General features: G+C 50.2%; 1 protein-coding gene across 1 annotated transcript in view; it reads left to right on the top strand.

Moving 5' to 3' along the window:
• The first annotated feature begins 1,305 nt into the window (after positions 1-1,305).
• The window catches only part of RPS6KC1 (ribosomal protein S6 kinase C1), a 108,674-nt gene continuing 97,672 nt past the window's right edge, over positions 1,306-12,307 (top strand). The window contains exon 1 of the mRNA XM_081185976.1: positions 1,306-1,940. Within this exon, the coding sequence (XP_081042102.1) occupies positions 1,833-1,940 (108 nt within the window). The 5' untranslated portion in view covers positions 1,306-1,832. The remainder of the gene's footprint in view (positions 1,941-12,307) is intronic.

Here is a 12,307-nt window from a genome sequence, read left to right as displayed (position 1 = left end):
CTATAGTGTATAGTATATTTCAATCATTGCACAAAAGGTAAATACTGTATAAGTGCAATGCATATTTACCGGTAAATAGACCAATAATTCCTAAACTAGACCTGTCTGTATGGCTGTTGGCTTCACACCTGACCATAGCTGTCAACGTTTCAAGCTTCAGTATAAATATTGTTTGTAAATCAGTTCTTGAATACAGTCTTCTTTCCACCCTAAATCATGATTGAAGAACTGGGCCCAAACTAACAAAATGAATTTCAACAGGGACAGATGTCAAGTTCTACGCTTAGCCAGGGATTCCAGTGCTGAGAGTGTGACCTCAAAGCAGAGTTATGCTCCAGCCGTTCCCCACCTTTAAAACTCAACAGACTGCTCACAGTGCTCACATACAGAGATGCGAAAAGAGAATTAATAGGTGCATAGAAAATAGCACATCTGAGACCACAAAGCCTTTCTTCCAGAGGACAAATTGTAGTCTGTAGCTTTTAGGGGATCCTTTGGAAAGGATATGCACTTCCTAAGAATGTCAGAAGAGCTCTGCTGGATCAGGCCAAGGGCTAACCTACTCCAACATCCTGTGGTTGACCACAGTGGCCAACCACAAGCCCATGGGATGCCTGCAAGCAGCACCTGAGTTCAACAGTGCTATCCCAGCAACTGGTTTTTCAGGGACATAAAGCATCCACGACAGATGGCCATCCAGCCTCATAAATACTAAACATTCTATAACCTTGGTAGCTATGCGTAGATGTAAGAAGTCATAAATGCATGGACGTAGCCAGGATTTTTGCTGGAGGGGGTCAGACCTTTTGTTAGGGGGCTGCAGAACCTCAGTTTGCTACGTATTGTTATTGAATTTTATTGATGGGGGGACAGCTGCCTCTCCCCGCCCCGGCTACACCCATGCATAAATACAGGGCTTCATTCAGTCTTGGCATCTTTTTTCAATTGCAAGATTAAACCCTGGCACGTAGGAAATAAAAATAGATTTAAATTGCCAGAGCAGGTGCAGAGTCTATTTCACTCGCCACCACTGAATAAATACATAGAACTGATGTGGTCTACTGGCTAGACATCTGTCCTGGATTTACTAAGTGGCCTTAATCTCTCTCTTAATCCCCTCCCTCTGGGAATAATAATACAGATCTTCCTTGCAGGGTTGTTGTACATAGGCCTACATCGAGACAGTGTGTATGCGACATGCCAGGGACATGAGAAAACGCTGCATAAAACACATTATTATTAGAAATCATGAGTCAGAATTAAGACTGCACATTTACGCACCGCTTTATTTGGGAGCAAGAAGGACTTCCTTCCGAATAAACATGTTTAGGCTTGCGGAAAGAGCGCCCCCAAAAGCGGAAGAGATGGTGGGAAAGGACAACAACCCGGCGTCTTCGTGCTACTTTCTCTCAAATTAAACTCTGAGCAGAGGAACCTTTTTTTCTCCTGATTCTGAAAAGGGTCGCGCGCGCACAGTCATGCGCCCCTGGAGATTCCGAGGGACAACCCAGCCGCCCTGACTCTGCCGGCGCTTCTCCTTCCAAGGCGTGTGTGGGTGGGGAGGCTCCATCCCGACCCCCGCGGGAAGGATCGGGCAGGGCGGGTGGGGGAGGAAAGAGAGGCAGGCCGGCGAGTTGCGTCGCGCGCCGGATCCACGCGGAGGAGAGGAGAGGCGCTGCTTTAGTGGCTGCCGCCGCCGCTCCCTCTCTCCCATCGCTTCCGCCGCCGGCTCGGGCCTGACCCGGGAGTGGATCTTTGCAGCAGCCTGGCGGCGCTGGGCCGGCGCCGAGGAAGCCACGGCCTCCGCACCTCTTGCCGGCCCGCTGCAAGCAATGATGATCTCCCCGCAGGGACGAGGCGGGGACGTGGCCCGGTTCTACACGGTCACCGAGCCCAAGCGCCATCCTCGGGGGTATACCCTGTATAAGGTCACCGCGCGGGTGAGTGAGCCTTGGGAAGAAAAGGGAAAGGGAAAGAGAAAGAGAAATGGGAAGGCCGTCTTGCGTGCAATCTTCGATTAGGGTTGGGGGGGGGGTCGGTATAGTGACGAACGGGATCCTTCCCCTTCTGATCTCCGCCACAGGCAGGGAGATCCTGGGAGCCAGCCTGCCTGCCTGCAAGTAGGCAGGTCGTCGGTGCGGCTCGCGGGCAGCGGCTTTCCGGCATCTTCCGAAACCGGAGAAGGCAGGATTGGAACCCAGGGCCTCTTTTGGCAACGCCCGGCGGGCATGTGCTTTTGCCACAGCGCCGTGGCCTCTTACAGGGATGCCTTTGCTCGTCCTCTCTCCAAGCAGATGTCCATATCTCTCTCTCTCTCTCTTCCCCCCATCTGCTGAGAGGAGTGAGTGGGCGGCAGAGAGAGAGCATTGATTCTCTTTCTTCCCCGACATCTCTATTCATTTTTCCTCGCTCTATAGCAGGGGTAGGCAACCTAAGGGCCGTGGGCTGGATGCGGCCCAATCGCCTTCTCAATCTGGCCCGCGGACGGTCTGGGAATCAGCGTGTTTTTACATGAGTAGAATGTGTCCTTTTATTTAAAATGCATCTCTGGGTTATTTATGGGGCATAGGAATTCGTTCACCCCCCCCCCCCCCCATATAGTCTGGCCCGGCTGAAAGAGTTGCTGACCCCTGCGCTATAGGATGGAGGGAGTCGCATTTCCACTCGGAACCCACTCCAGAAGTACCCAGTTTGGGGGGGTAGGAGGGATCAAGGCATCTCCCTTCCATCTCAGATCCTCCTCATCCCTCGTTTCCATGCATGTGGGTTTTATCTGGAGGGGAGGTCAGTATCCTCTATCTTCAGAGGAGTGGACGGGATGTAGGAATAACACTGCAGGAGGCCTCTGCATGCTTAACCTGGGATAAACACCGCCGAACACAGAGGGACTGGCTTCTTGAACATTGGGTCAGGGATGTGAGCTTCCCCCAGTAGAGATGTGTTTGGGGAGAGAGCCAAAATCTGCATTATGTAAGGCTAGGTCAGAAGGGACAGCCATCGCTATAGGTGTAGAGATGGGAAGCAGTTTGTGGTTGTGCCTGATTTATGGATGGACCTGGTTGTCCAAAGGGCAACAGGAGGTTATAGTTTGATCTGGGCTTCCAGCTCAAAGGGCAGAGCCAGGTTTTGATGGTATAGTAGCACCCATTTTTTTCCTAGACCTGGTCCTTGAGTACAATTCAAAGAGACCATGTCCTCTCATCTGTGCTACTGAAAATGAAGGAAGAGCTGTTTTTTTTTGCACAGATGACAGCCTAACTCAAATGAAAGCCAAAAAAATAGCCATACAGTATTTCCTATGTCTTGATCTCCCCACCCATATTTTAACATTGCCCCAAAAATATTTTTTTGAGACCCAGTGTGGCATAGTGGTTAAAATGTCTGACTAGGACCTGGAAGATGAGGTTTCAAATCCTTACTTGGCTATGAAGTTCAATGGGTAACCTTGAGCCACTCACTGACTCTCTGCCACACCTCCCTCACAGTGTTGTTGGGATTAAATGACAAGGGGGAGAACTATGTCAGGAATTTGAGCTCCTTGGAGAAAAAACACGGGATATAAAAGCAACAAATAAGTAATCAATAAATAATAGATTGGCACCTATCAGAGAGTAGCCTCTTTTGAAATTCCGTGCTCCCTTACATCTCCGTTAAGAGACAAGGGCTCATTCAGACATTACTTGGGAGAAATCTTCATCTGCTAAGAGTCTTGGACTCTCATCTCTTTTCTCCTGCAATCCAGCCCACATTCTCACTGCTGGGAGAAAGTAGCATTATATGCAGGCTATACTGGTGTTAATTTAATATATTTATTTTGCAAGGTTTATATATCTTTTAACAAAAGCAGCCTCCAAATGGTTTCCATAAAATACTCATTATGTGTGAGTTTCCAATTGTGAGTTTCCAATTGTGAGTTTCCAAATGTGAGTTTCCAATTGTGATGACGGAGATACTGCAGTCAAATAAACCTGGTACAGCCTGGATTAGATGTTGCTTTCTTTTCCTTTCAGTAGTTATTACAACTGTTGTGTGTGTGTGTGTCCCAAACTGTGGTTTGTGGACAACCTGTGATCCGCAGGCTTCCATGGCATGCCTGCATTAAGTATTCATAACGATTTTATGTTGCATTACTATTGCTGCTTTTATTTCTCATATATATATATATATATATATATATATATATATATATGTATATGTATTTTATTGACATAAGAGCCTGCTGAATCAGGCCAATGTCTCATCTAGTTCAGCATCATGTTCTCACAGAGGCCAGCCAAAATGCTTATGGAAAGCCTGCAAGCAGAACATGACGGCAACAGCAGTCTGCTCACTTGCATCTCTCAACAATGGTATTGACAGCTGAGATAGCCATCCTGGCTAGGTATTCATTGATAGCCTTGTCCTCAATTGACTTTCTCTACTCTTCTTTTAAAGCCATTTGGTTTGTAGCCATCACTGCCTTCTGTAGGAACCAGTGCCATAGTTTAGCTGTGTGCTGTATGAAGAAGTACTTTCTTTTATCTGCTCTGCTCCTCCTAACATTCACCAACCTGCTACTATCAAAAGTGCACTGGTTTAACAAACATTTAAACTCTAGTTATAACTGCCTCTACTTTTTGCATCTTGGTGCCCATTTGACTCCTACCTTATAATTTTTCTCCTTTTATACAGTACTTGCCAACTAAGATTTCGCTTTGTGCATCTGGGGATGTGGGCTTCAGCCCATGATTGTGTTTTGTCCCAAGAAGTTTGTTAGCCTTTAATGTACCACAAGTCTCTTAGGCCACACCCAGCCCTACATTTAAAGCCGTGTAATACCACTTTAAACAGTCATAACTCCCCTCCATCCCAATCCTAGGAACTGTAGTTAGTTAAGGATGCTGAGTATTGTTAGGAAACTTTTATTCCCAGGGCTTTTATTTTCAGCTGGAACTTTCCGGAACTCAGTTCCGGCACCTCTCAGGTGGCTGCCTTTGCCATTATAAGAGAATAAGGGAAGCATTCATAGTGAGTTCTCGCACCTCTTTTTCAAGAAAAATAGCACTGCTTATTCCCCTCACAAAACTCTGGAAACTCTAGCTCTGTGAGGCGAATCGGGGGTCTCCTAACAATTCCCATCACTCTTAACCAACTACAGTGTTTTCATTGTTGGAACCTGTCCTGGGACCTGGCAGGGGTGATGTTCTTTCCTGTCATGTTTGCAAACATCTTTGTAACACAGAGTTGGTCTGTCAATGAATCTGGTGCCAGAAGCCAGGTCCCCATAGAGCAGTGTTTCCCAACCGGTGTTCCGCGGCACACTAGTGTGCCGTGAGACACCGGCTGGTGTGCTGTGGGAGGGAGGCGGGCGAGTCGGGCGCCTAGGAGAGAACAAAACCAAGTGAGCAGCGCGCGAGAGGGAAGCGACCCGAAAAAGAAGCGCGTTCGGAGTCCGGAGGCACTTTTGGGGCTGCGTACGAAGGGGGGGGCACGGACGGCGGAAGGGGGCGGGGTGCGGTTGCAGAAACCCGCCAATGCTTCCACCTCATTGGGAAAGGGAAGGGGTTGGGCCACCTAAAACTCTCCGCCGGGGCCACATCCTGCCTCCCAGCCCCCTTTCCTCCACCCACGGAGGGAGGGATGTTTTTAACACACCCCCCCCGCTCACAACCCTTTGGTAGCGTTTCTCCAATCTGAGGCGAGCGCCCGCCGACGCCCCCTTCCCCTGCTCAGTCGCGCAAAAACCGAAGTCTCCTCCCTAGCCCTTGTTCCCTCAAACCCCGTTTCCATAAGGGGGGGGGAATAACCCCTTCCGTCGCGCGCAAAGCCCAGCTCCCTCCGCCCTTCGCGGTCTCCTCAGCACTTCAGCCAGCCGTTTACACTCTCGGAGCCACTGGGCAAAACTCGCTCTCAGAAGCGCGCGCGCGCGGAGAGAAAGAGAGAGGGAAACAAAGTTAACTTGTGGGGAGAGAGAAAGAGCGAGCGGGAGCTAACTTGTGTCCAAAGGCAGATACAAAGTAGCCCCCCCCGCCCCGAAGGCGACCTCTCTTGCTCTGCTCCTCTGGGGTGGGGAAACCAACTCCACCACGCGGAGCAGCCCCGAGGCGGGGAATTTCGCCCCTTCGTAATGTATGCATGTAAATGAGGCGGGCGCAAGGGGTGGGCGCGGAGAGGAACTCGCGCCTCTGAGGCCGCCGCCTCCTTCTCCTCCTCCTCCGCCCCCCCCTCAAACCCAGGCGGCGGCGGCGGCAGGAGGCAGCAGCGGCAATAACAGAAGCAGCTGCGCTGACAACAACACGTGTTCGCTCGGGCACCATGGAATTCGAGGAGCTGGGGATTCGGGAGGAGTGCGGCGTGTTCGGGTGCATCGCCTCCGGCCTGTGGCCCACGGAGCTGGACGTGCCCCATGTGATCACGCTGGGGCTAGTGGGGCTGCAGCACAGGTAGGGGACACGGCGGTGGGGGGGGGAGACGGTCTGGGGAAGCGGGGGGAGGATGGGTTGCTTGCGAGACAGCGGAGGAGGAGGAGGCCGGCATGTCCGGGCAGCAGCAGCAACAGCAGCAGCAGCAACTCCCGGCGACGGCTCCTCCTCCGCCCGCTATCGCCGCCACCAGCACAACAGCCGCCGCCGCCTCAGCTGCCGCCGTCCCTCAGTCCCTCGCTCTGCTGCCTCCTCCCACCCCGGCAAGGGGAAGGGAAAAAACTTTCACTTTTGTGCGTCCCTCCCGGCGTGACGCTGCGCGCTGACGTCACGGGGCGGGGCTTTAATGGTGGTGTGCCGCGAGATTTTTTTCCGGTAAACAGGTGTGCCGTTGCCCAAAAACGTTTGGGAAACACTGCCATAGAGCATGCCTTTGGGGGACCTGTTGTCTTCCATTCTGTGGACGGGACCAAGCCAGCGTTGATGTTGCTGAGATAGGAGTGCAAACATGCTGGGAATGTGGGCCCAGGAGAGCACATATTTGCTTGAAACTCTGTCCTGCCATGTGATACCGAAAATCTTCCTGAGGCAACACATGTAAATAGTAATAGTAGTAGTAATAATAATAATAATAATAATAATAATAATAATAATACAGTTCCCAGGATCCCTTGGGGGAAAGCCATAACGGTTAAAAGTGGTATGGTAGTACTTTAAATGTAGGGTGCAGATGATGGGCCCTTTGTTGTCCATTCCTGGTGGTAAATTCCACAGCGCCTTTCTCTCAAGAGATAAGAAAACAGGCTTGTCCAGGAGGATGGTAGATAAGAAAACCCGGCTGTTAAATTTCCAAGACAATTCAGTTACTTCATTGTAAGCCTGAGGTGAAGTGGGGTATATGTGTGCGAGAGAGACAAAGAGGAAGAGGGGCCTAAAGATTGTGCAAGGCATTTGAAATGTAAGCAGTGAAAGCCAGAACTGTTCCACAATTATAGATAAATGCTCTTAAATCAATATATTAAAACCTGCAGGCCCTTGCTCTTTAAGAGAATTGGATTTTAAATGCACTCACCCAAGCAAGATTAAAGAAAAGACCCAGCGCACCTGCTCACACCCACGATAACAGTCTCCAAAAGAGGCTGGGATTCCTTTCCTCCCCCTGCTCATTGCATCATGCTCCCTTGGTTTTATTTGGTTCCCGAGTAACCAAAGCAAATGCATCCGAAGCTTCAAATACCAGGGGGATAGTGCTTGTTAAAGTAATGTTAACAACAAGCATCTATGTAAGGTCTCCCCGTTTTTGTCACAGAATAGTGCCAGGCAGCAGTACAGAGTTTAGCGTTGGTGGCGCTTGAAGCTGCTGGCATGAACTGAGCTTACATGTCAACATGCTGGAATTGGAGTTAAAACTTTGACGGTAAGCTTCCTTAGAATGCTCTCAGTCTTCTCAGGTTGTATTGTGAAATGAGTGATAATCTGAATCAGCCTTCCTGTGATGGTAGGATTGCTTAGTCTTGGGAATTGTGGACTGCCATTGGTTGAGTTGCTGTGATGTCACCGAAGGCCTATGCAGCCATAGGACAGGCAGCCCAGCATGAAAGCAGATTGGGAGACCTTTAGCAGTTTGAGTTCTAAAGTCCATCAGAGCCTTTGTTGAATTAAACTTTTTAAGTGTGCTGCCTTCTTGCTGTGGGGTACTCGGTTGGTTGAGTGGATGCAGAGAAAAAAAAATCCCCTGCATCTCCAGGTTCGGCTTGGAGAGATCCCTATCTGAAGAGGTGCTACCAATCAGTGTAGACATTACTGATCCAGATGGATGGATGGTCTGACTCTGTATAAGGCAACTTTCTATGCTCCTCTGAGTTGTATTGGAACATTTTAATGACCACTGACCACTCGCTGCAAGTACCACCGAACACTTTCATTAAGAGTTGATTGGAGTTGCCTTAAGGGTACAAAGGTTATTGCCCTGATCCATCACACACAAGCTGCCTGCAGAATTGGGTTTGTCTATAGCCCTTTTCAGTTGTTGCTAAAGTGGCAAAAGTTATCAGCTGGGAGTGTGGGGCAGTGGGGTTGATGAATGTACAGTACTAGCTCCGCACCTTTCTTTTCTTTTAAATTGTTTCTATTAAAGATTTTCTTGGGTTTCAAAAGTACGTACAGCATCACTGCTATCAGTTCATAGAGTTCTTTCTAACAGATCATCCAGTTCTCCAAGAAATATGCAAAATAACAAAAAAAGGTACTAGAAGCCACTCCAGAACTGGCCCTACTGAATATTTTCCAAGACAATAACACACGCTACAAAGAACTCATTAGCCACCTTCTCTCAGCAGCCAGGGATCATCCTGCAATGCAGAAATATGTTGCCCAATGTGGGGCTTGAACCCATGATCCTGAGTTTAAGAGTCTCATGCTTTACTGACTGAGCTATCCCAGAGGTAGCATCATAGCTGGACACTGGAGGGACCTGTCAGGAGTAACCATGGACCACTGGTACCAAACTGTATGGGAAACAGTAGGGGGCAAACAAAAGATGACGCTTTCACCCCGGTGTGGCTCCCCTTTGTTATGTACACAGCCCAACAAGACAACAACAGGAGCCCACTGACAGCATATGAATCGATATTGCTCAGCACTTTTCTTGCCTTCCCAACTTGTGGAAGCTGACCTTCTGAAGCGTGGATCTTACTGTACTTGTGGAGGTTTCTGTGTTTTAAAATGCTGGGAGATCAGCCTTTAAGAGTGCAGAAGGCTCCCCATTTCATAGAGGTAACCTCCACAATTGGAGGGAGGTGAGAATTGGAGTGGAAAAAGCCCTCGCTTGTGTTAACTCTCTTTAGTAACACCTGAAGAGGATTTGTATAGATCCATACTGAGCATACTGAGGGTATGGGGTTTTTTTTGGCCTGCTTTTAAATGGGCTCTTAAGACTACTTCCTTTCACCAGGCATTTTTTAATCTGAGCCTGTGGGCTGATGCATTTTTATCTGCTCTTCCTGGTGTGTGTTGTTGCGGTATTTTACTGGAGTATGTTGTTGTGCATTTTAGCATCCATCTCTATATGCCATTATATCTTTAACGATTCTGCATGCCACCTTGATTTGGCACAAAAAGGTGGAATATAAATGCCCAAACGAAGAAAGGAATAGCTTGGGACTTTTTAGCTTTAAGAAAAGGTGAATAATAGAATCTTAAGAGTTGGAAGGGACCCAAGGGTCATCTAGTCCAACCCCCCTGCAATGCAGAAATCTCAGCTAAAGCATCCATAACAGATGGCCATCCAACCTCTGCTTAAGAGACAACATGCTAGAAGTTCATAAAATTATCTCTGATGTGGAGAAAGTGAATTAAAAAAAAGGCCCCCTCCCCTCATAATATTGGGCTAGCCTTTTTATCACTTGAGCCCTGCAGCCTGTTTGCGGCCTTCTAAGGATTGGGGCATCTAAGAGCTTGTGGCTCTAAGGTCAAACTGCCTGCATGGGGGTCTCAGACCTGGTATCGGCAGTGAGCACTGGGACCCCAGTAGCTGCCTAAGATTCCAGCTGCTGCTGCTTGTCCTGCATGCAGAACAAAAAACATCATCAGGTTTGTAAGCCCAGAAATGGCGGTTGAGTGAGGTCCCAAATACAGTAGTAGCTTGGATGCTACTACTCTTTGCGAGTCGAACGTTTTGGCGAACACCACAAATCCAGAAGTGGGTGTTCTGGTTTGCGAACGTTCTTTGGAATCCAAATGTCCGACAGGGCTTACGCAGCTTCTGATTGGCTGCAGGAGCTTCCTGCAGCCAATCAGAAGCCGCACTTTGGTTTCCGAAGGTTTTGAAAGTCAAAGAGACTTCCGGAACAGATTCCGTTTGACTTCCAGGGTATGACAGTAAGGAGGACTGGCAATTTAAAATGACAGATTATGCAGAGCTGGCAGGTCTAACAAGTAAAATAAGTATCGGAAGAAGTGTGCATGCACACGAAAGCTTATACTGTACTGTACCTAAAACTACTCAGTTGGTCTCTAAGGTGCTACTTTATAATTTTTAAATTCTTTTAAAAGGATTCTTTTAAAGACTTTCTTAGATCGTATAACTTTTTTGAAGACTTGATTCTTTTAAGGGAGTTTTTAGGTTTTTAAGAAGAGTCTTTTAAACTATCTTTTTAAAGAATTGTTTTAATTTATTTTGACTACGGCAGACCAACCCGGCTACCTACTTGAATCAAGTAAAATAAGAGAACAAGAAGATGAAGTATATAAAGATGAATAGAAAATTTTTGTGTTGTATCTGAAAAACAACTGTAAACATGTGAAAATGTTAGTAGGATTAAGGTAATAGGGGAGTTAAATGGCTGTGCAAGAATATGCTGGAAGGGGAAGAAGGGAAGTTGCGAATGAGAATGGAAATCGGTTTATTTTAAAGGAAGATATAAATGTGGAAATGTTTCTTTTAATGTGAATGTGGTTTTGAAAAAAAAGTAACATTGAAAAATATAAATAATTTTCTAAAAAAGAAAAGAAAAACTTAAGTAGGTTCCAGTGTATGCATTCAGGCTGGTTGGTTTGTTTCACCTACAGTGCATCCCCCCTTTTACCTGCAGTCTTTATTTTGGTTGTTCTCCCACCCAGCAGGAAAGACCAGACGGAGACATTTCCAGCTTTAGTAATTCAGCAGGTGACTTTTGGATGCTTTCTAGGGTGTACTTTCCGTTCGTACCGGGCAATGCTGAGGTCTTGGCCTGCTTGTCTTGTGAACTGACGATGCACCTTAGAATATTCCCTAGAACAGTGTTTCCCAACCGGTGTTCCGCGGCACACTAGTGTGCCGCGAGACGTTGCCTGGTGTGCCGTGGGAGGGAGGCGGGCGAGTCGGGCGGCGAGAGGCGGGGCGGCGGCAGCGAGGAGAGGCCGCCCAGCGTGGGGCTCTCGCCGTCTGCCTGCCTGGCTGCCTGCGTGGCGCTGACGTCCCGGGGCTGTAACGTGCCCCACATAGGCACACGCGGGGCGGCGAGCGAGCTCCCTCCCACATCCCATCGCCGGCTCTGCACCAGGCGGTAGAGCTCGGCGAAGTCGCCGCGCTGGAAGGCCAGCAGCGCGCGCGCCTTGGCCAGGCTCTCGCCCGCCTGCGCCTCCAGGCACGGCGCCTTGGCGTCGGGCGGCAGCGAGCCCAGGAAGCGGCCCAGCCGGCCGGGGTCGCCCGCCTGCAGCAGCGCCTCGCACACGCACGAGACCTGCTCCGCCGAGAAGCGCGGCGAGCACGGAGGATCGGGCGCGGCGGAGGCCAGCCCCGCGCTTGGAGAGGACGCAGCAGCCGTCGCCAAACCCGATCCTCCTCCTCCTGCTCTGCCGCCGTCCTCTGGCTCTCGGCCGGGAGGAGCCTGCGGCAACAGGGCGGGCGCCGAAGTTGGCAGAAGTTGGCGCGCCTCCTCGGCAGCGCCTTCGTCCTCCTCCTCCTGCCTCTGCTCTCCTCCGGCGGCGGGAGCGCGCCGCCCTCCCCGGCCGGGGGGCTCGGCGGGGCCCGCGGGGAAGGAGGCCATGTTCGCGGCGCGCGGGATCGCGGCCCCCCTCGCCCGCCTCCGGCCCGCTCCCCTCCCCCTGCGCGCTGCCCTAGCCGTGCGGGTCTCCTCCCCCTGCGCCGCCGTCCCCTTTCCACATCCTAGGAGCCGCGGTCCGCCTTCCGCCCCCGGGCCGCGGCGCGGCTCCCAGCCCGGGCTGGCCTCCGCCTCCTGGGACGCGCGCCCACCCCCGCAGCCCCCCAAACTTCGGAGCAACTCTCCAGACGCTTCTCCCCCGCCTCGGTCTCCCTCCTTTCCACTTCTCTTCCCCCCTTCCTTCCCTCTTTCTTTCTCTTTCTCTCCCACCCGCCTTTCCTTCTATTAACTTTCCTTTCCCCTTCCCATGTAGAACAGTCCCTG

Source organism: Podarcis bocagei (assembly GCF_964188305.1).
Source record: "Podarcis bocagei genome assembly, chromosome: 3".
Taxonomy (NCBI): domain Eukaryota; kingdom Metazoa; phylum Chordata; class Lepidosauria; order Squamata; family Lacertidae; genus Podarcis; species Podarcis bocagei.
The sequence above is the reverse complement of the archived record's forward strand: the minus strand, read 5'-3'. Positions and strand labels throughout refer to the sequence as shown.